Here is a 24994-nt window from a genome sequence, read left to right on the forward strand (position 1 = left end):
CAAGAACCGACTGTCCACTTGCTGTGTGATACATCTCACCTCTTTGGCAGATGTCATTCTAACAAAACACTCACTGTCTTTCACTTTATCTGTCTGTGGTTTTAATGTTGTAGCGGGTTGGTGTATATTAGCCATTCAAAGCAAAGGCTGCTCTATTTTCTGAAGTGTGCATTTTAAGATAAAGCTGCACTTTAAACTGAGAAGTAATATCTGTGTGACTTCATTTTTATTGATGCGCTTCCATCCACCCATTAACTATAACAACATTATCCTGCAGAGGGTCACAGTGGGTTGGACTTTATCCCAGTTGACACTGGACTTCAGGCAGGGTAAACCATGCTGGTCTTGGTGCATTTCTGTACAGCATAATAGAATTTATTTCAAATGCTACAGATTTTCCATTTGTTTTAATTAAAAATCATTAATCAAATTATCTAAAAGTGCAGCCCAGGTTCAATTCTACTGTATGTGTCCGTAGAAATGCTGACTGGTGACTTTGAGCTTTCCAGGGACTGACTCAATTACATAAAACATTTTCTGTCAAAAAAAAGCTGATTCATCCGATCCAACCTCCTTTATGGAGAAAGCATTTGAAATCATTCAATCATTACAAGCTTTGACAAATTAAGACAGATGCATTTACATCTATTTGCAGCACATGACGCAGGCTGTTGTGATGGATGGAAGCGCGTTCTGCACATCCAAATTATTGTGTTACCAGCTCAGCAGAAGAGTTAATTGGCAAACTCCAGATTGTGAAAGACACATCACATGCCTTTCCGTGTGGTGCCAGTCACGCCAGAGGGGCTGGTGGTTCCTGGCAACTCCAAATACAATACACAAATGCCAAAATGGAATATGGGGGCTCTGCGGCGTGCACTCAAGGTTTTACAGTGTTTGTGTGTGTTAAACTGGGAGATCTAAGTGTAGATGTTCTAAATGTAAATGCTGCGGCCTGCAAAGCTACAGTCTGGATGCTCAGGCTATCAGTAGCTCCTTAGATGATCAATCAAAGCAATTACAAAGGCTTGACAGCCACTCTCCAGATAATTAGCATGGGTAAATGTCAAATATCGGGGGTCCCATATACTGTTCAAACTCTTCCTGACACTGCCACTGTTGTAGAGGGATTAGGTGCAATGTTGTCCCTCTGCAAACACAAACTTAAACAGACCACACAGAGCCTGATTTAATGAGGTGCGCAATTAAACGACAAAATAAGGAGGCTGACAATTCTGTTTGCATTTTCATAAAGCGTTAAAGGCGCAAACACCTTAAATGATTGCCAAACACGACAACTTTATCAGCAACTCTTTCATCCAGGCAAATGTGTGACTTTTCTCGTGTCGCATTCTTAGGAGAGAGCAGCTTTCACTGCCAGGTATGGGATTTTCTTTCTTCTGCCTAAAAATGAGTGGCCATAAGGTAATTATGCTTCCCTCTTCTGAATACAAAAACCACTACAAAAATACCCCTCAGTACATGCATATGCTGAATGCCTTTATGCCTCTGTACAAAGTCAAATTTAGAATGCTAAAATTCTCTCTCTTGGCCCACAATTTTGTGACGGTGTGAGCACAGAGTTCAAATGTAAAAAGGCCCACGCTGCATAATTGCACACAGAGGATTCGACGCGAAATAGCACAAAACATTTGCTGAAACATTCCTGGTCTGTACAGGCGGCGCGAGTCAAACACGAGCATCTGTTTTGTGGCGTTAATCGACAGTTTCATTAACACTTGGATGTGACCACCGTCGACTGTGCAAAGTGAAAAATGACAACTGTGAAATGTTCATAATATCATTAACAGGCAAAGGTGTCATGATGTATAATTGGTGGTGCATTAGGCAATTTTAACGTGTTCTCAAATTTATTTGACAATTTGGAATTAACACTTTTTTCCTGTTGCTGCTGTGATCCTCGTGTTGTCATAGCCCTGCTGTGACATGCTTTTTGTTGCCTGCTGTGACGTGTGTGAGTTATATGCCAAGCAACATGCTGCTCTTGAACTTAACTGAACTTTAGCTAAATCACATGCTTTTTAGCTGACATTTTTAGTTAAAAGATGAGATCTTGTGCTTAAAAGGAGGACACAGAGCTCCCTCCCCATCAAAGACCGACAAACACAGACTGATGCCCAGATTTTAACACTCAGTGCTACTACAGTCTATTTCCAGGCGAAGGCAGTAGTGTTTGAAGAGACTGGGGACAGTGTTGGCTGTGTGATTTGGCACTGTACTCCCCTCATTGTGGGTCATGGATGCTGGCCCCCTGCCAGGCAAAACAAAACCTAATCCCATCCGCCGGTAAAGCCAGGCCTCCCCTATCTAATCCCATTCTTAGTAGCCTGGTCGTGTGAAGTGCTCACACTGCACTCCCTCCGTGTGTTTGTCCACTGGGTTGGAAAAAGATGCTAGTGGTGTGGATGAGCCACCCAGCTCTTGTGTATGGGACTTTATGACACACTAAAGCAAAATACAGGGGGGGGAAAGAGTCAGCAACTGACAGAAGTGACTGACGGTGACCCAGCTTGCGTGTATTTATTCCAAACCGATGATCGCAAAAGGCTGTGCTACCTACGGCAACATTTCTCAGCCTCATTGCCACAGTCTGCAGATACTAAAGCAGCAGCTTTCTACCTCTGATCATCTGCACCTGTGCCCAATTATCCTTAAGTAATTGCCTCACCCAGGTAGCAGCTCTTCCTGTAATGGAATTTGGAAAGGTAATGTGGCATCCTCTGGGTACGACTGGAGGTCTTTGTCTGCTCAAGAACGAGGAAATGAAAGGAAACACAGCAGAGTGGAGTAACGTACCGTTTCTCAATTAACAAGGCCTACAACCAAGATTTGCAATGTGGATACAAACGCAGACATTGAAAGGCTTTCAGTCTGTGTTACCTTGGTCAACCAGATAAGCAACTGATTATGTGCATAAAGAAAGAGAGGAGCAGACAGACAATAAAGGACTGTGACAGAATAACAAAATGAGAGAAAATAAAAGACAAGTGGAGCGAAGTGAAGTACATTGTTTACTCTGAGTAATTCCAGCTAATCACTGCTTTGCTAGCTGTAAGTAAAGCATGCAAGTAATTCCTGTTCCAGAAATTCTTTGTTTGCAAAGAATCAAAGCGCTGGGATATAAACATTCATAATTTTCAAGTAGCTACAGTGCCAGCTCAGATTGTTTTCATCCAACAACCTCCTTCACTGCATAAATACTCTTTCAAGGGTTGTGAGCCCAGACAATGCCAACTGTCCTACAGCATCAGCTACAGCATTAGAACTGTAAATACAGATACTCATTAACACCACTCATCACCGAGCTCAGAATTACTCTGAATAGTAATGCCTGCAGCTACACGACGAAGTGCTGCCAGATCTGCAGCACCACGGGTGGGAGTGTAACAGTCACTCACCCCTCGGAAGTTGCTCATAGCCTGGAAGTAGACGAGGTAGCTCTTGCGGGGGTCCAGAGGACTGTTCCAGTAGCCGTTGTAAGTGTGATTGTCGCCCACGGTGAAGGGACTGGCCTCTGGCAGGCTGCTGGGTGGCAGCTCGGCGGTGTAGTAATGCGGCGTGCCTCGGGCCTGGGCCTCGCCGTGAGACATGGGCAAAGGGAAACACTCCTGAAGCCCCAGCTCCCGCTTCACTTTCTTGCCAGTTTCCTCCTCGACCACCACCTGGTACGTGCTGGATGCAGAGAGGATGTGCACCTTTATTTACCCATGTCTGGGTGTATAAAATATACAATATGCACGAGGGATGTACGAGGGTACTTCTCAGCCAAACCCAGAAACAAGAGGTGTAACTCCTATTTTCAGACGCAACTCTACTATAATGCCTTATAACTGTGCCCACAAAAACCCATGTGTTTAAAGCAATCAAACAGCTAGCCAAGCGTCATCCACAATTGATAAAATTAATCTAAAACACTTGTAAAGGTTCGTTATCAATACAAATTTAGCTTGCTAAAGCATTACAAAAAACAACATATAAAGTGACAAATTACTTCCCTACAGCTACTTTACCTTCATATGAGGCAGACAGATCATTTTCATCTTTAGCTTTGTGTTTCTATCCCATGTTTGCCACTTTAAATCTGTTGCACGTTTATGGTTTAGAAAGCTTATGTTGTTTTTTTTTGGAATAATAATTCTTTGAACCTTTCTCATGTCTGTAAAATAACTGTCCAAACAGCATAGGTGGCACAAGTAACCAAATGTGGCTTTGAAACTTACTCACCCAACCTGCACTATCTGATTTTTTTTATTTCTTTCCCAAACTGAAATCTCACTTGTGTGGTTGCCATTTTCAGAGTGATGAAGACTTCACGCATGCTTTTGAGGAGTATTTGGACGTAACCCCTTTCCGCGAAGGGACGGCAAAGCTTCAACATCATTGGACCAAGTGCATTGAAACTAAAGGAGACTGTGTATAAAAATAATGCATAAACAATCTTTCTCCTGTGCTGTTTACTGGTGAGGCTGGTGAAGAACCCTCGAACATTTGAGACGGCGTCCTCACCTCACAGGTGCTCCTCTGCCTTGGGCGGGTCGCAGCAGGACGGTAATTGTGCTCTCCGTCTCGCTCAGGGGGGACGGCATGTCTCCGTAATCAAACGTAGGAGCTGTGTACACAAAAACACAGTTGTCAGAAGCAATTAAAGCACATGTACGCATACACACAAGCACGAACCTCGCCTTAGCCGGTGCTCATTTAGGCGACATTAGCTCAGTTCAAACACTGACTCTGCCTCTTTTTTCCTTCCACATACGTAAACATGCTGAGCCCTAAAATGTCACATGAAACAGACAGTTTAATTTTAGCAGAAAGCCAGTCCTTCCTCAGCATAAAGGGCCAACAGTGCTAATATGCCCCAAACTCAATATTCTCATACTCAGTATATTGTTTGAATGTCTCTTCTCGTTGTCGTGGCTACAAGTCCAATTAAAAGTCATGGGAGTGAGGCTAAATTGAACGGGTTTCTCATTTGGAAGGATTTGGCTAAAGTCGTGCTCCTCCCTGGAGATGTGGCAGCACATTTCTCTTTAATATCAGGAGCCAATTAGTGAGAGGAAGGAGAGCAAACTATTCATGAGGAATCAATAATTATTATATTAAAAAGTAGTTTGCTAATACGGCAGCAGAAAGGGAGCTGACATCAATTAAGGTGAGGCATTAAGGCGAAGTGGATGAGCATTTGTCGACATTAAAGGTTTCTGTCAAACTAAAAAGAGGGAAGGAAACTCTGCGGTGGGTGTTGCTTGAAGATGCTGACAGTAGTAGCTGCTGAAGGTGTTCAGTGTTTGCTGGCTGTCAGTGCAGATTTGAGAGACGCTCAGTGTAAGTGAATGTTCTGCACCGTGGGCCAGTGGAGGAGGCTGAGGATGATCTGAAAAGACTTTTGGACTCTATCTGCGGTCTGGCTTTGTGCCAGAATCCTGTCTGACACACTGCCAGTAAGCTGTGATTGTGCACTAGATCTATAATTAAACAAACCGGACTTCTTTGTAAAGAAATAAGGGCAGCAGAGGGGAGAGGGGGAGTAAACGTGTGAGCGAGACCGGGTGGGAGTGGCCGCGTTGTGTGTTCCTAAGAGGTGTAATCCCATCCCTTAACAAGCACAAATGCATCATTAAAAGGAAATAGAAGCACGAAAGGCTGGATTTCTATCACCAGTAATAAGCTCTGAGACTCTCAGAAGTGACATTCCGGTCCCAGGAATGCACTGCATCTTTTCTTTATACATAACACACAGCAGTGTCCCCTCTGTGGTGTTCCTCTGCCTCCTATGAGTTAATTTATGTCTCGAGGACTGTGAGATGACAGCGCGCCACTAGTTTAAAAAAAAAGCCGATGGAAAATAGCTCTTACACTCTGGGAGCAGCAGTTTTGTCACAGCAAGAGGAGAAGATACCGAGGTCAAAAGAGAGAAAACCTGCATCCTAATTATAGCACACTGTGGGTGAAGTCTCAGTGTTGTACCTGCATGCTGCATTAGTGATAAGCACTGATGGCACACAGAAGGCAACCTCGACATGGGAAGGATGCTTGTCACAATGTTTCTATTTTACGGCTACTTTCACGCGACACCGTAACCCACTCAGTCGGCGGAGGTCGTACCTGAGATGTTAGTGGTGATTTCCGTGAGGGCGGTTTGGCCGAAGCCCTTTGCCGTTCTCGCTCGCACAGAGATCAGGTAAGTCGTCCCGGGGTGGAGGTTGGAGAACATGTGGTACGTCTCATTCTTGAGCTTAGACACTGTTCTTCTGGGTCCTGGGACGTTGATGCCCGGATCAGATGACTCGATACTCTGGTAACTGATCTGTTGTCAGGTGAGAAAGAAAAACAGTAGTATTAGCACAGATTTTGTGCAACGAATTCCAGTTAATTTTGGAGTTTTGATCGGTGCACAAGCAGATCTGTCATAAGTTGTAATCTAATTACTTGACTGATACAACTCATGTGACTCAGAAATTAATTTGCTTCTCAAATTCAGTGTGCTAATTGCTCATGTTGGTTTGTAGTTGGAGTGGAATATGACTTAATTGGTACTGGCACAGTTGAGTCAAAGGCACAGAGTCTTTCAGAGAAGTATTGTGAGTGGTAAATGATTTTCCGTGTAATACTTTCTAAAAGGCCACAGAGTGGGGACACCACACAGTAAAAACTATATTCAAGTGTTTAAATCAATGCCGTTAAGTGTTTATGGGTTCAATTAACTCTTATTAACGTTCAGAAATTGCTTCGCTTGAGTGTCCTTTAAAAGTGAAACCTTTTATAAAGTTTTTCCACAAGAGGTAATTTGCCTTGTCGGTACCTCATGAGAATTTCCACTTCTACTCTTTGAAATAGTGGAGAGCTAAATGAGATGACCTTACTGCAATCAGACAAGGGTGAGCATATTAGGATATACATTAGAGCTGGAAGAGATCCACTTCTGTGGAGGAAAAGAGCACACACTACGTTCTGTATCAGCTCATGTGCATGTATTGCATGCATGCCACACACACTGAAGATGCCACTCAAGCCAAACCAAAGGCTTTGCTGATTATCATAAGAAGAGCTTAATGCCTGCTCATGCCTCCTTAGTGTGAAGATAGAATTATGAGCTATCCGGTGACTAAACACAGACGGGCCGCTGTGTTTCCGCCACAAAGGCAGACATAAAAGATGCCAGACGCTGCACAGAGCAACGAGGAGGGCTTGCAGGACAGCATTGCGGTCGATAGACTCAGGCAGAGTGGTCAATGGTTTAATCTGAGAAAAATGAAGAGGATTTCTACAGCTCTGTATAAAGCTTTCTCTGTCAGTTGAGGGAGCTCAACACACTATAGAGTAAAAAATCCTGCGCAGTCTCCACTTCATATGTCAAACCAAAAAATCCTATTTAATAATATCCTTGAGGCAACATTGCAGGAGAGGAGAGGCCAAGGGAAGAAGACTTGAGGATAGGTAGACAGGCCCTGCTGATGACTCACCACAGAAACGGGGTATACAGTAAATAGAAAATCATTATCTAGCTAAATGGAAGCCCTACAGCACAACAGATGCATGGGAATTATTGAATAGCGGTGCCAGATTGTATTTCAAGGGGACAAGACCACTGTTAAGCCCAAACCAGAGAGCGTATCTAACCATCGCTGCTATTTTGGTTAATATAGGCACAGTGAACCATGTGCTAAAGGATTTGGCTGCAAAAAATAGAGTGGTTTGGTGATTAAGCACATACTGTATGTTTATCATTGCTGTCGCAGTGATACTGAAAATGGCTCACCAAATAGAGAGGGAAGTATTTTTTTTTGCACTCGGCACAATAATACCCACATAACAGGCACATTTTGTCGTGTTGTTGGAGATCATCTTGTGCTGGAACAAATACTGAGTGCAAAGTGGATATGGGCATGGTGGCTATACGCTGTTTGAATGTTAGTGGGTTGGCAGTTTAAAAGCCATTTACAAACTGCCCTAAACAACACACTTTAAATGCAACTGCTGAAAACCCAGAATACTCCAATTACACCTTTTCCTCAAAAAATGGAATTCATTATTTCTGACTACAACATGCCAAATTTGGATTCACACCGATTTTTTATTTTTTTTTAATTTGACTAATAGGTTTCTTCTTGCTGGAAATTAGATGTTAGGTGTTAAAAAATGTCACATCCAAAGATATTCATACCATTTGCTTCAGAAAATTCAGCTTCTGTCCCACTCCAAATGGTCCAGCTAATTTCCATTATGCTTTAAAGCCTTCTAATAAGCTATAAACTGAGAACAACTGATGCAGTAGTTCTCTAGTCAGTTAACAGACAATTGCAAGTCATGGTTAAAGCCAAAGAGCTGAGTAAGCTGCTATTAGAGTCCATCACTGAGAGAGAACTGTGCAACAAGCCAGGGAAAGGCTTAAAAGCCATATCAAGTGTTTTCAAGTGCCAGTGGCCACAGTGCAAATTGTGATCAAAAAGTACAAGGAGTTCCACAGTGATAAAAATCTCGAAGAGTGCGGTAGGAAGCCGAAAGTGATCCCTAGACAGGCAAGAATGGTAGAGGCCAAGAAGAATCCAAGCATCAGCACCAAAATCCTGATGAATCTTTGCAACTTTGGTAGCAATCTCTCAAGACAGAAACTCCAGCAGACTAGGAACAAGACTGGGTTCATGAGTGCTGAACTCCACTTCTCCAAGACAGACATACAAAAACATTTAGCTGCACTAAGAAAAGAGTTTGGTTATCAGTCCTGTGGTCAAATACGATGAAAACTGAGTTGTTTGGACACGAAGATGTGGCTTTCATTTAGCAACAGAAAGGAGAAGCATTCAATGACAAGAAAAGCATCCACACGGTTGAGCATCTTGGTGAGAAAGAGATGCTTTCGGAGTATTTTTCAGCTGAGGGATCGACCACCTTGTCAAAGTGTAAACAGTTTCATGAGAAAAGAAGAGAACATTAAGACTGTGGAGGAAGACATCAGGCAGTCAGCCCAGCCAGAGTCTAAATCGGAGTCCATACAGAATCTGTGGAGGAATTGAAGACCAGAGTGATGGAGAGGAAACCTTCAACCTCAAAGATCTGGAGATCATTATAAAGAGGAACAAAATCCCAGTGGAGACACGCAGAAAGACTGTTAGTGACTAGAAGAAACTGACTGACTGATCTGGTGGCAAATAAAGGCTTAACCATTGATGATATGATAGGATATGCACAAATCTGTAAATTTATAGTAAAAAAATATATACAACTTTTTCAGTAACATCTTTAATACAACATCCTTCCATCTTTTGTCATGTGTTTATATCATTTCCAGCCAGAAGAAAACTCTTGGTCAAACAAAATTTCACTTTAAATCCAACTCTTGGCATGGGTATGAACAATGTTGGGCTTAACTGTGTATATGATTATGCATTATGCGCATTAGACCAGGAGTTAATACCAATTCAACCACACGTGTAATGCAAATAACCTGATAAATGCGCTCACCCAGCAGTAGACTCCTTTTCATCTACTCGCCAAAGCATACAGTTCATGTATGTTGTTAGTATTAACAAGCATTAGCGCTTTGCCACCTGTGTCAATAGCTCTGTAATCATTGCAGATGTATTCCAGCCTCCAGAAGATACAGAGCTGGTGTCTAAACTGGGAGGGTCTTCTCACCTCACTGCCTTCTCACCTGCGTAGAGCTTTCATTTCTTTTGGTTGAATTACTCTTGTCTACTGTCCTAGTGAGTGGATTGTAAAATTACATTTCATCTTTATCACATCCAGCGATCACTTCTTTTTCACGGGCCTCGTTAATAACAGCCGGACAGCGTGTTGGATAATGGAATTCAAAGCACTCCGCACTCCGTTTACTTATATTTACATATATTTTGTTTTCCCACTACAGGCAAACAGCCCCCCCCACCCCCCGGCCACAGGACGCTGGGGGCCGCGGCGTGCCTGCCGGGGGGATCGACTCCCTGGGGGGTCACAGCCGGGCCCGGCAGATCTGGCGACCCCGCTAGCTGCCGAAATCTGCCGGCTGAACGTGTACACAATCCAGGCCAAACGTTGGGAAGCCAGATCAAATTTTTGCAAAAAATATTATCATAGTTTCAGGGTTATTATTATGGTTATTATATCAAGAATCGCTCATCAGAATACATCTTTACTGTCGTCCTCAAACACCTGTACCTGGCAATCAGTAACGGGTGGATGAGATGTCACAGGCGCTGAGTCCCGCCCTGACGACATCCATGTTAGTCCATGAGCCAGATAGGTTGGTCGGTACCACTCAGGGGGTCAAATTGCCACCTATACCATTTTATTGTGCTACCCATGCATATATCAATTTGGTATGATAGACCTCTCAAAGTGGCAGCTTAATGTATTTTTTGCAAGTCGCCAGTTTTCGCAGACTGTGTCCCATTAGAACTAAAGGGCCAGCCATTTGCCAGCCTATCCCTTGCTTTAGTTTGGGAAGAATGTCTTGAACATCTCCAGAAATGCTCCAGAGTACATTTTGGAATGGCCCTTAGTGTTCAAAACAGAACTTGATGCTATCTAAATTTTAAAAATTTACATAATTCTAATATTTTTATTGTTTTAATATGCCTGTAATAAGCTGTTTTTCCCATGAACTGGCTGAGTATATACTGTTGCTATGACCGTGGGCACGCTGTGTGCTTTCCTATGTGTTAACATTACAGATAGACCAGACAAATACTGGTACCATCTCAGGTGACCAAACCTAAGTGGTACTAAAATGTACATTGAGATTATTTAAGTACATTAAGATGGGACAGTTTTTCCACACTGGCAGCTTCATCACTTATTTATGATTTTTCGCCATAACCATGGTTTTGCACATATCCTTTAACCCTCTGAGGCCCACAGTTGGAAAACTGCAACATTTTTTTAAGGCTGTCTAGCTGTACCTATTTCTTCCTGAATGTAGACAAACACTACATATCCCAGCACCCCACAATCTGAACCGCAAAACTGCAACATTTCTGGCAGGAAAATATTAATACTGTAAGATGTACCACCTTCTAAGTTCAAACAACATGTCTTCAACTGACCCCCCAGCTCTCTCTTTAGGAACAATTTCAACAATTTTCCAAGTAAGTATTAGGACCTGTGGTATTTTTTTCTTCATCCTAAAGATGTTTAGTGATAGACAACTCAAATATATTTAAAAAAAAAAAAAAAAAGTATAATCCATTTGATTTTTAGGGATTTCTTTCAATGGTTCAAAAATGCAACACTGGGTCTTAATGGGTGCTACTTGTTTACTCAGAAAGCCCCATCACAGGTCATAAGTAAATTCATCAATTGTGCCATCTATACAGTGTCTATACTGTACATATACAGTCATGGAATAAATGATCAGACCACCCTTGTTTTCTCCAATTTCTTTTTAATTTTAATGCCTGGTACCAATAAAGGTATATAACTTGAAGAATACAATGAACACGACAAAAAAATGCAGCTGACATTCAGCACAACTCACAAGTTGTCAGCTCTCATATAACACCTAAAACAGAAGAATTATGTGAAGCCACAACGGCAGTAATCTTGGTCCTTCTGGAATTTGGCATAAGTGAGAGACAGGTAGCAAAAAAACTGAAGATCCTCAAGACAGCCGTTCGTTACACCAAGAAAAAACATTCCAGCTAACTTACTGATTAGGAGGAAGCCTGGAGAAGCTACAAACCAGACTGTCTACCCTACAGTAAAACATGGGGGTGGATCAGTGACCATCTGGGGTTGTTTCAGTCTGGGTGGAACAGGGCCAATGAACCAGGTCACGTTTGGGGCTACTCTTGAAAACAGTCTTCTTCCATCAGCTGGAAAACTTTTTCCTGTCTCTGGATTTTCCAACAAGACAATGCTCCTTACCACATGGCAAGGTCAGGAAAGCCCTGGATGGAGAACCAGAACATTGGAACCATGCCTCGGCCTGCTCAATCACCAGGTCTAAATCCAACTGAAAACCTGTGAAAAATCATCAAACTGACTGAACACTTCAGCTAAAACTGTTCCATTGCCACCGAACATCCGGCTTCATGTTCCAACAACAGTGGCATGGGACAACATTGATCGCATTGAAGAGACACTGTCTGGGGATGGAACATCACACAGGGTAAACAGGATAATTGTGCAACCAAAGGTGTATGGCTCAATGCCTGAGCCCAAACCCACAAATGTCATCCAAAAAAAAAACATGAGATGACTATTGAACCAGGAGAGGTGTTTACTCCAGTTTACAGAGGAGGAGAACACACTGGCCCTGTCCCAACGCCACATGTTTGTGGGAGAAAGTACTGAGAAATGTTCAAGCAAAACAACCTGCTCTGGTTGGTAGCTCGCGTACATTGTTCCTCCAGACAAACTGTAGATGGATGGACTGGCTGCAATATTCAGACAAGAGATGAGAAAGAAGTTATCCAAGACACTCTGGGATATCTTCCAACAATCAATGCCTTATCAACAGTTCAGGAGATGGTGACACAAAGTCTGAAGATTAGGAACATGCTGCAACTGCCACATATAGTGGTAGTTTTTGACCAAGCCTTCTACACAAAATCCACTGACATTTTGTGGAAACACAAAGAGAGGTTTCCAAATATCATTCCAAGGATGGGAAGCTTCCACACCATATGTACGCTGCTGGGAGTAATTGCCAAACGATTCCGAGATGCAAGTTTGCAAGACTTGTGTATTGAAGCAGGCATGATTGCAGAGGGATCGGTTGATAGTATTATGGAAGGACAAACTCCAACTGGGCCATCCAACTACACAAACTGCTGTATGAAGCTTTGTTCTGCCTTGTATGGAAAGGCTTTCTTTCTTGGAATCAGGACACTGGAAGCAACAAGAAAGTCCATCTAAACAACATTTCATTGTCTATGGAAGAGCTGTGTGAGAATGCGAGACAACAAACACTCCAAGAAACATTGAACAATCCATCATATCCACATTTAGTTGACGATTTTGGAGAGTATCTTGATCACCTGCAGAACCACAATGGAAAGTTCCCATCTTATTGGCTGTCTTACATGGATAACCCTTATGGTAACCATTAATACTTTCATGTAAAGGTCAAAGCCCAACCACAGAGGTGGTAAGGATGTTAATTGTTGTAAGGACACATTTTCCCTTGCTGTATGCCACACTAAAGATGCATTACATAAAAGATGAATGTGTTACAATCTACCAGAAGGATAATGACAAAAATTAGTGTTAAACGCTCTGCTTTAATTTGAATTTGTAGCTGAATGTTTCCCCTTGCACTCTTGCGGCATTGCACATTCTGGAGAGCTGCCGCCTTGGACAGCTGCTAGAGTTCATTGTCACTCAGAATCTCAGAAGAAGATTCTGTCAGAGGTGACTGCAGGGTGTCAAGCTCCTTTTATCAGGATGCTTGTGTGGGCCATGCTGCATTCATCTGAACATGTGTGTGATCCACATCCAGGTTTTACTGTACATATCACCTCTGGTGATCATTCATTCATTTGTCCCAGCAGTTATAGCTCTGCGAATGTTTGAATTTCAACTTTTCCATGCCTTAGTAGGCTTCTCATCTGTCATGGCTTTTTGTTTAAAAGACGCTTTCAGTTGAAAATGTTTTTTAAACATATTAACATATCCATATGGTGTTTTTTATATGCTAGAAGACATTTTGAGTAAATGAAGCAATCAATGCCATGTCTGAGCATATTCACCTAGAAACAGTGGGAATGGATTATTTTCAGGAAGAAATACAAACTTGTAAATACGCAATTTTGATACAGAGTTTTAAAGGGTTTATCAATGACAAGAGAGTGCCTTTAACTGTGTTTTTGAGTGGGTGTGCTACAGAAAATAAAAGTTTGAAGGATCTTTTCAAGGTTTTTATTTCAGGTCCTCCAAAGCCATAAACACGGGAGCCAATGGAATGTTTGTGTGTTTATTTGCACTAACTACAAAGCTAATTACCGGCTGACTAGGTAGCTTCCTACAGTCGCAACCTAATTGAGTGCTTGGGCATCCCCGCAGGGCAAACAATGGTATTAGCTAAATACATCGTGAGGAAAGACAGGTTACGCAAAGAAAGGTTTAAGATAGAACATCCGTTGTGAAGTGTTCCCCAACTGTGCGGCAGTCAGCCTTTGATGCTGCTTCATTTGACTTTTTTTACCACAGAACAATTTTTGGTGTTGTATTTGTTCCTGTCATATTTTCACTCACAGTGTGCTCATTTTTTCACTGCAATAAAAATGATGCATCTCTATGGAAACAGCACAATCATGGCTAGAAGTACAGAGTACTCAGAAACGTTTCTTGTATACAAAGTTGTACAAGTTTCTTTGAGTTCATGTTTTTAAAAATTAAAAACAAACAGCAATCAAGTGCCCACATGTTTCCAATACTGTAATACATGTGGTTCTACAGACTACATTTCATACTTTACTTTTTATTGCCTCTACTTTTTCACACTATTCTCGACATCAAGATTTTTCACCATGCTGAATGTATCCTCCAACAACTCGCGAACAACTTGCTCCATTGCACACTGTTTCTGAGATATACTGCACTTCTTTTATTGATAAAGTGTGTTTTATTTAGCTCTCAATCCCTCTCGTCATCTCTTCCCTGCTCCGTGTAAACACAGCCGACAGCTCATCTGAAAAAAGTGTCTGCATTTGTGTCACGTAACTGTTAGTCACTCACAGCTTCTCAGTTGCACCAAGGAGCAGAGAAGTTATATTTTTTTACAGGATCTAGTGCAAATATTTAACTTATGGCACAAAGGAAAAAGGACTGTGATGCAATATCACAATTTTAAGCTTAGAATTTGTTAATTTTCCTGATGTAACTGTCATGTTGTACACATGATCAGTTCAAAGACCATGGGAAAGTTGAAAATGTTGATGTTTTTTTCTGTTTGAATAGATTCTGTCACTGATAAGGGTGCCATTTTTGTGATTCATTGTAAAGAAACCCTTCAAACTTCCCAATTGGTTTTGAGATTACAGGTTTATTTAGAGGCTCTGTCTTGCTTGGCATTGGATTTGGATAGTTTACATTCCAGCATTGTCCAAGCTAAAAGTCAAACACAACATTTATGTGCATCTATTAATTTGCTTGTCCCAATATGTAGGTCAAGCTAGCATTGTAGGCAACAGAGAAATTCATTGTCTCACCTCATATTGTGTAATAAGGCCGTTGGGCTCGATAGGCTCCTCCCACTTCAGGAAGATCATGTCATCCAGCGGGGTGAAGGTGAGCGACTCCGGCGCAATGCCTCCGGGTACTATGAGAAATTGTCAGAACAAACATTTGTCAGGGAAATTGAAGTGCTAATCCCACAATGAGCGTCTACCGTCAACATCACAGAGCGGAATGTCACAGCGGCCCAGAACAATGCTCCGCAGCCAGAGAGCAGCAGCCAGAGAGCATCAGATAAGGCTGCAGTTCATTTATGAGCTGCATAAATTATGTAACCACAACACAGGCAGGAGGCAGAAAATATGAGAAAAATAACATTATAATTTTATATCTATCTTCAATCAGAGTTTAAATGTATTGATGAACGTGCCAGTTGCTCGCTGGCAAATGTGACTGTGAATGCCCCAACATTCAACTGTTTTTTGAGCCATTCAGTTTCAGTCCACATCCCCGCGGTCTGTGTGAGCACAGTACAGAGGAAGACTGTTATGTGAGATTCAGGCCCGGGGCTAAAGCAAGAGCCAAACAGCTGAGTCGACTGTTATTTTTCAATTGAGTTAGTATGGAGGACAAAGTTGCTTATCAAGGCTTTTGGGGGAAAAAAAAATGTTTATAATTGGTGTATACTGTATGTATATATACATATATTCGTCTTTATCAAAGCAAAAAAAAAACATTTCACTTGTTCTCTGGCTCTCTATTGATCTTTTATGTCTTTTATTCTATATATCTCTTTCTGAAAAATCTTGTTTGTGTAGATTTTTCATGGCAGAATTGATTTCTCCCCCTCAGCCGCCATGCTGACGACGTGCTGCGGCACAAAGGAATAATAGGAGATAAGAAACAAGCACAAAATCCTATCTCAGGATTGCCCGAGTCTCAGATATAATGTTTTCTCTTTTATGTTATTTTCATTTGAAAATGAAAAGGAGCTTTTGTAATGCTGATTCAGCCTCGGTCAGATGGTCATCCTTTCTTCACGAAAGACAGAGGCGCCGGCAGGAGTGTGTATAATACTAACAAAACCTGATTGATGTATGGATTCGTGTATTTTATCCACTAATGTTACAGCGGATTTATGTTCGCAAAAACCTAAAAGCCTCAAAATCATAGCATATACAGGATAATCTGACAATAAATGTCTGGTAATGGGACGTCTTGTTCTGGATAGTGTCTGCTCTGACATTTATTGTGAGAACATTTAAACAGTTTGAGATATTCTGGTACATTTCACACGTCACATTTACAAGACCAAGAGCTAAGAACAGACTGAAACTGAACAAATGACACCTGAGTCTCTGTGAAGAACAGGCTGAGAAGGTAGAATTCACATGAAGCTGGATGTCATTTGGTCCTTTTTGCATAAAAAAAAACAATGTTAAGGCAAGCCACTGTTTTTTATATAGTGCAATTAAGAAACTGGCAACACAAATATACACTCAACAAAAATATAAACGTAACACTTTTTTTTTGCTCCCATTTTTTATGAGATGAACTCAAAGATCTAAAACTTTTTCCACATACACAATATCACCATTTCTCTCAAATATTGTTCACAAATCTGTCTAAATCTGTGGTAGTGAGCACTTCTCCTTTGCTGAGATAATCCATCCCACCTCACAGGTGTGCCATATCAAGATGCTGATTAGACACCATGATTAGTGCACAGGAGTGCCTTAGACTGCCCACAATAAAAGGCCACTCTGAAAGGTGTAGTTTTGTTTTATTGGGGGGGGTCCACTCCTCTTCAATGGCTGTGCGAAGTTGCTGGATATTGGCGGGAACTGGTACACGCTGTCGTATACGCCGATCCAGAGCATCCCAAACATGCTCAATGGTAGCCTAGCCGCGCTAGACAACCCACGGCAACGAATTTAATTCTCTGCCAGGGTGGGTCTAGTTACCCTCCATAAGGCTCGAGGCTGGATTCTCCTAAAACTGGCCGGACCAATCACCATGAAGTGTAGAGTCAGAAGGCGGGCGTAACTAAGTGACGACAGAGGCGTGACGATTCTGACAGAAACAACCGGCGCACAATAAACAGTTATCTTTCGACTCGGCTTTGGCCACAGCCCTTAAAGATTTGAAGCTAAAATTCAACTTGAAAGATAAACAAAGGACGGCACTTAAGTGTTTCATTGAGAAGAAAGACATATTTGGACTTATGCCGACGGGATATGGCAAATCCTTAATATACCAGTTGGCTCTGCTGGTTGGGAAGCTAATGGGACTTAGCCACAATCCGCCGGCGCTCTAGGAACTACGTCAGCCTATTCGTTGCACTGATTGGTTGTATACCTACCCAATTGCTTCAGAGTGATTTGAAAGACAACCTTTTAGCCCGCCTCCCTCCCTGTTAAGCGGTCCTAGACCCTTGGGCCTTCAGAACATGGGTCTAACGCGGCTAGGCTAGCTCAATTGGTGGCATGTCCGGTGAGTATGCTGGCCATACTGCACCTTTCAGAGTGTCCTTTTATTGTGGGCAGTCTAAGGCACACCTGTGCACTAATCATGGTGTCTAATCAGCATCTTGATATGGCACACCTGTGAGGTGGGATGGATTATCTCAGCAAAGGAGAAGTGCTCACCATCACAGATTTAATTTAAGACAGATTTGTGAACAATATTTGAGAGAAATGGTGATATTGTGTATGTGGAAAAAGTTTTAGATCTTTGAGTTTATCTCATAAAAAATGGGAGCAAAAACAAGAGTGTTACGTTTATATTTTTGTTGAGTGTAACTTTACAAGTTTAAGCTTTTTAATTGTAAAATATAACTAACACTTTCAAATGTACTGTCACAATTTATTGGACATTATGCATTGTTGTGACCATTAACATAATACATAATGTGATATTCAATGTTTGAAATAAAATTTGATAAAAAGCAAAAACAAAATCATCCTTTAACTAATTCCAATGGTGTGTAAATACACTCAATGAGTAGTTTATTAGCTGCTTTAACCTCATGAACTCCAAAAACCAGCTGGTGGGTTTGAAAGTTGTTTATCTGTAATAAAACTGTCAAAATTACACCATTTATCAAAGCCAGGAACTGTAAAAGAGTGAAGAATTTCAAGATTTTTAATTGCTTTATCTAATCGTGTGTGATGCACAGTTTTGTTGGTAAAATTAACCGTAGTGATATTTCATGAAAACTCCCTTTCTTGTACTGTCTCATCTAAAAATTCTGAATTTCTGACTCAGTTGTGACCAACAGTCCCGTGACAAAATCATGCACTATTTGGTTGAAGTGCAGGCAGTGTATACACAGAGCAGACAGGAGGCAACCATGAAACTAATTAAAAACGTAAGTAATAAAATATCTGTGGTATTTAGAGTCACCATTTTTCTGCATACTCATAACAAGTTTTGGGTACTTCGCATGTGGTGATTCCAGGTTTTTCCATTTTTATGAATAATCAAAAAAATATATGATAAAAATTATCAAAGTTCAGCGGTTGTTTTTGCTGTTTATTTGTTCATTTTCTAATTGGTTATGGCATTGTAACTTTGTTATAATGTCCAGAAAACATATTTGAGTACTCTCTGCTTCCAGCCATGGCTGTGCTGTTTCCATAGAGATGCAGGACTTTATATTATGTGACAACCCATTAAAAAAACGGTGACAGGAGCAAAGAATCGCCTTGCTTGAGGTTCAGAGGGTTCACATTAGCAGGTACACTTTTACACATTTATTGGGGCTGTCTAATGTAACAGTCCTCAAATAAATCGCACTTTTAACAAGGTTAACACTGTTACATTTTTGTTGAAACTGCTTTAGAAAGGTGTTGATTACTACATCCTCTGAAATCAATATATGGAGTTTAGTTAAAAATGGTTTCAAAAACTGAAAATTATGTCCTTAACAGAACAGAAAATGATTTATCCCAGGAATGTCGTATTTAAAACATTAACATTTGCAAGTTGTATCCGACTAGCAACTATTTTGGTGACAGTTTCCCCAAATGTTACCATTTTGCAATGACACTTTTGATTTTCCTGTGCTGTGCTTTACTGCTATCCTTTTCTGTCCCCTCCTCCCAGAACTTACTGTCCTCCTCAGTCTGAAAGGTGACCTCTCTGCCCTCCTTCTTCCCCTCTGGGTTTGCCAGTGACAGACGGACATGGATGCCATGGTAGGGTGGCAGATCACGCAGCGTGAAGCGTGAGGCATTGTGTTCCACCGCCAGGCACTCGCGCACGGTGGTGTTGTGGCCTCCGCCTCCTCCCGCCATGGTGTAGCGGTAGCACAGGGACACTGAGTAGGTGTGGCAGCGTGTCAGGTTGAACGCCAAATTCTCCCACTGCAGGGACAACTGCCGGGACTGGATATCTGTCGCTAGGAGGCCTCGCAATGCACGCATGGGCTCTGGGAAGGGAAGAAAAACGCAAGAAAGAAGAATCAGGAACCTCCTAAAGGCACAATATTGAATTTTAGAAAATAAAAACACAGGTAACTTTGCTGGATTGTAAAATATCTCATTTTAGACAGTAAACCCTGCCAGTGACAGTGCTACTAGCGTCCCAGGACTATGCTGGCAGTTTTTCAGCCCTTCCTCTCCTATGTGCCGCCATATTGCCCCACCACAACAGTTTGCTGCCAGCACAACACACCCCCGTCCCCGGCGGCAGAGCAGGAACTCATGCCAATTGCGCTAATTAATCGGACAGGCTGCGGGTTGCTGTCACGCTCCCACCAGTCCCCTCCTCCATGTCACAGAGCAAATTGACTATCCAGTAGTTAGACTTTTGCTGCCTCGAGGTTTGATCCGCACACAAAAATGCCAGCGCTATGCAAGGACATTCACTTCCGCTGGTCAGTTTTACTGCTGGGTCATCGCAGTGGCCTGACGCATATTTTTAGAAGGCACCAAGTTAATTCTGGTCAATGCTGGGTTAACCCTGACTTTCACTGACTCATCCTGAAAGAACAACATCTCTGTCTTTGATATCCCCATTAAATCTAGTGGCTCACTGAAAGATACAGAGGGCCTCTATCCACCGAGGCACAGACCGGCCAGTGTTTCAGGAGGACGTCCGAAACTGAACACAGGCCAAGTTAAGCCAAGGACATCCTCTGTATCAATGGAGGCATTTATCAGGCGCCATTATTAACACAATCAATGCCTTTTTGTCAAGCAATATGCTACATAATGTATTGTATGGCTTATTCTTTTAATAGGGCATGTTGAGTAATGGGCCAGGGAGGCAGGGAATGACAGCAGAGATATGGGGTACAGGGAGAGATCAGTGGAGTTTGAGGTTGCCGGCCAAGGTCTTCATTTGCTCACTGACTCGCACACTCAGAGGGATTCTCACCACAGCACAGATTAGTGCAGGGAACTTAAATAAAGCAGCTAATGCATCACTGAGCAGGGGATAATGCATTAAAACAAGAATTATCTAAGAAACTGTGTTTGAAAGGTGGCCTGTGCAAGGACACACAATCACACACTATGCACACACACTGGTTGTATGAAACTATTATTTAACTCAATGTCCACATCAGTCTTTTATCTATTTATCTCTTCTTCCTTTTTTATCCATTTTACATCAACACACACACACACTCTGTTCCCAGCACTTGAAATTTTATGACACTTCCAATCTATGCTGAAGGCCTCTGCAGTCCCCAGCTTTCTCTTTTAATTTGCCGTCTAGCATCTCACACCAGATAGAAATATGACCAGAGCATTGATCTGAACCCCAGCCAGACTAATGTGACAGCAGATAAATGGGTGGGCACAGTAATCGCAAAGTAAGAAATGTTAATGTTCCATTGTTCACTGTGACTGAGGATTGTCTTAATGGTGCAGTTGATAGTCTCCAAAGTGTGAGAGCTAAATAAAGAGAGGCATTTAACTGCTGAGTTGATGAAAGCAGCACCAAAGAGGCCACAGTGTGCTCATTATGGGTTTTCTCAAAGTGGACATTTGTGCCAGGCCCGGCCCCTTGCCTCGTCTAATTTGTCTGTATGCCACGGGCACCCACTCTCTGGCACCCTGTGGCATGAAAACTGCAGCCGTCCCAACGTGGCCAAAAGCCCAGAGCACCATGTTGATCCCTGGAGATTAGAAGTTAAAGTGGATGTGACAGGTTCTGGTTTATTATCTCCCCTAAAACCGTGACATGGGACAGCAGAGCTGCCTTCGATTACGTGAAGGGGATCTGCGTCAGATGGGAAAACCAAATTTAAACGGACATGCGCCCATAACCAAAGCAGCATAAATCCAAAACATCCCAAATGGGCACATATAGGAAATTCTGGCTCCGGATGGAAGACATGATGAACGAGATGCCAAGAAAGGCAGAGTACTTGTGTTCCTAACGTGGCTAATTTTAGTCGGGCTCCAGTGTTGGCTCCTTTTAGCAGCGCAAGAGCATCATGGGCTGGAGCTTTCCAGAAGGTTCAGTGACCCAGCAGCAGGTGGAGGCCCATTAACATAGTTTGGGGACCACCTGCAGTACAAATGTTCGCCTCTCCTCTGCGATTTACTTGAGGGGCTTCAAGCTGTGCTAATGCACCGTGCTGATAATCACAGCAATGGCTCATCAAGCACACCTGGATGGCCATCAGAGCCAGGCGGAGAGCGTGTTCACATTCACGGCCATTAGTTTTACAGCACCCGCACCAGGACAGCTCGCCTCCACCAGGATGTGTATGTGCACGGTGGAGTCGGCTAGCCAACATGTTTGGGAAGGAGGGGAAATTTGCGCTACGACCACGGAAGAGCGAGATTAGTCACGGTGGCGAGACACCGCTCCTGGAGAGGATTTTCACTTTCCTCCTAAATACAAAGAGGCTCCAAATATCCCTTCTGTTCGCCAGATAATTACCACCTCCCCGAAAATCACCACAACAACCCGACCATCTATTTTCTTGGGGCTTACACCTAATCAGGCCAGCAGCTAGAGGGGGGATGATGAGGATTTCAGCTGTGAAAAGTGGGGTCAGTGGGAGTAGTGTAGTCCAGATGGTTTGGAGGAAGGGTCAGGGGAGCTCTGGGAACCAGGAGTCTCCTGGAGGGTCAAGAAGGTGAGTTACCCCAGGTGGAGGTTTACATTGACAAATGTCTAAAGAACAGTCAGATACAGATGCACTACAAAGAAAACATTTCGGCTATCAGGAACACAGAGCTTTGCAGCTACCTAAGTGCAAATACAAGACACACTGACAGTCAAAATTAATTTCACCTACACTCCCTCTGTATTGAACTAGTGCTGCATCTAAATGCCCTGTTTACCAGCTCAGCAAACACAGCAGTATTACTTATCCCACACATGGTTGAACAAGCTAATGTCACTGTGGTTGAAATGTAAATACATCATTAAAGGCTGAGTTTAGTGACTTTCACAAACACCGATACCAGCAACTGTGAAAGCAATTTCCGTACGTTGTGAATCCTCTCTCGCTTCACCTCTCGCACGTTGGCTCTCATTTTTACCTCTCTCACTTTGAAAAACTACCCTCTCCAGCACACACACATCCTCCCACAGCACTCCTACTTGCCATCAACTTTTTTTCTTTTTTTTAAAAACTTTTTTATTGTGAATTTCAGTGTCTCCCGGGTTGGGGAGCGGTGTGCAGGGACTCGGGGAAGAGTGCTGTGAGTTCACTCATGGTGCCTGATGAATGAGGGGTGTCTTTGGCTGTTGGGAGAGGAGAGTAGCTTTAATATGTCATTGGAGAGGAGGCCAGGGAGGCTCTAGTGGAGCAGGGTAGGAAGATATGTGAGGGATGGTGTGTGGCAGGGGGAGACCGTTGGGCATAGAGAAGAGTGATGACCATGGAAGACACGAATCCACAGACTGCCTTTGGGTAACACAAAGCTCTCCATTTCATTTGTGCATGACTGTGATGCACACATTGCAGATTCAGGCAGTAGTAATGACTGCCGGAATCTTTTGTATGTGTGTGTGGATGGATTTGCATCAACACAGTAGTCTGTATGCTCTATATATTTAAAAATAACCATGGGTGTGGCTCCCCGGTATGCTTCTCTTCTCCCTGGGTGTTCTGTGTCTGCACTGTGACAAATGGCAGAGGTGCAGAGATGTGAGCAGGGAGAACAAAATGCTGAACAAAAAAAATAAAAAGCCTGATATGAGGAGAACCTTAACCTGAATGATCTTCTTTTTTAAATGTTAGCTATTAGTTTGGGAATTGGAAAATTATCAGTCAAAAAATGTTGGTAATTCATTAATTGCAAATTGCAATTATGTAGTTAACCCTATGAAATCAAAATTTTAGTCTTAAAAAAAATCATGAAAATTCCACCACTAATCAGAGGTACAACTGTTAGATTTTCAACTCCTTAAACTATCCATCTGTGACATTATAAAAATTGCTCAAATCTAAGCTTAAAATCATGACATTTCATCACAACCACTTTCTTGCACATAATCTAGTTTTTTTTATTCCAAAAATAAACCATTTCCCCAAATCAGATCCTGTGAAGAACAAAAAAATCTGTGCTCCTCGATGCAACTGAAAAGCCATGAATGACTGCATTGCAGCCTGCAGTCACAAGACAAAAAATCTGTGACTTTTTGGCTGCAGACTGTTTACTAAGAGCAGACAGTAAACAAGTATTTAAAGAAATGAGAGAGCTTGACAGAAAAAATAATACATGCTATACAAAAAAATAAAAGCAGCATGGCTTCAAAATGGTATAAGGAAGTAGCCTAGCCACGCTAGACCCATGTTCTGAAGGCACAAGGGTCTAGAGCCGCTCGACAGGGAGGGAGGCGGGCTAAAAGGTTGTCTTTCAAATCACTCTGCAGCAATTGGGTAGGTATACAACCAATCAGCGCAACGAATAGGCTGACGTAGTTCCTAGAGCGCCGGCGGATTGAGGCTAAGTCCCATTAGCTTCCCAACCAGCGGAGCCAACTGGTATATTAAGGATTTGCCATATCCCGTAGGCATAAGTCCAAATACGTCTTTCTTCTCAATGAAACACTTCAGTGCCGTCCTTTGTTTATCTTTCAAGTTGAATTTTAGCTTCAAATCTTTAAGGGCTGTGGCCAAAGCCGAGTCGAAAGATAACTGTTTATTGTGCGCCGGTTGTTTCAGTCAGAATCGTCGCGCCTCTGTCGTCACTTCGTTACGCCCGCCTTCTGACTCCACACTTCATGGTGATTGGTCCGGTCAGTTTTAGGAGAATCCAGCCTCGAGCCTTATGGAGGGTAAATAGACCCACCCTGGCAGGGAATTAAATTCGTTGCCGTGGGTTGTCTAGCGCGGCGAGGCTAATAAGGAAGAGGAAAATGTGATAAATGCCTTGTTTGTCGAGGTTGTAAATGTAAAGTTATAGCATGTGGAGACACCATTTTTCTTCCAGTATTGATAACACTTGTAAGCAATTGGAAAGATGCTGTACCTATTGATTCATTTAAAAAAACTACAGTTTTTAGAAGGAAATAAAGACATTCTTCAAAAAATTTTTTTGAAGATTTGTGGCATTACAACTGTGTCACACTGCACAAAAGACATATTTGAGTTCTCTCTCCTTCTAGTCATAGTTGTGTTGTTTCCACAGAGGTGCAGGATTTTATATTGCACTGAAAAATGAGCCTACAGTGAGGAAAAATGTGACATGAGCAAAAAAAACGCCCACAAACTACCTGGGATTACTTGTTTATTTTCGTCATGTGAAATAGTACACTGAACTTGGGATGACCTTAAATGACTGACATAGAATTTATAATCAGTCTTTTCAGTATTTTCTGATATTTTATAGACGACTCAAGGAAAGCTTTCACCTACAAATTATTTCCATTTACAACACTTGCC

General features: G+C 42.3%; 1 protein-coding gene across 3 annotated transcripts in view; it reads right to left on the bottom strand.

The window, feature by feature from the left end:
- The window catches only part of ptprub (protein tyrosine phosphatase receptor type Ub), a 232400-nt gene that overhangs the window by 64697 nt on the left and 142709 nt on the right, over nucleotides 1–24994 (bottom strand). For all 3 annotated transcript variants that reach the window (XM_051956864.1, XM_051956863.1, XM_051956862.1), the window contains exons 8-12: nucleotides 19250–19567; nucleotides 15171–15280; nucleotides 6127–6328; nucleotides 4528–4630; nucleotides 3420–3693 (exon numbers count right to left, since the gene is read on the bottom strand). In XM_051956864.1, coding sequence (XP_051812824.1) covers nucleotides 3420–3693; nucleotides 4528–4630; nucleotides 6127–6328; nucleotides 15171–15280; nucleotides 19250–19567 — 1007 coding nt within the window. The remainder of the gene's footprint in view (nucleotides 1–3419; nucleotides 3694–4527; nucleotides 4631–6126; nucleotides 6329–15170; nucleotides 15281–19249; nucleotides 19568–24994) is intronic.

This window comes from Acanthochromis polyacanthus, chromosome 12 (genome assembly GCF_021347895.1).
Source record: "Acanthochromis polyacanthus isolate Apoly-LR-REF ecotype Palm Island chromosome 12, KAUST_Apoly_ChrSc, whole genome shotgun sequence".
Taxonomy (NCBI): Eukaryota; Metazoa; Chordata; class Actinopteri; family Pomacentridae; genus Acanthochromis; species Acanthochromis polyacanthus.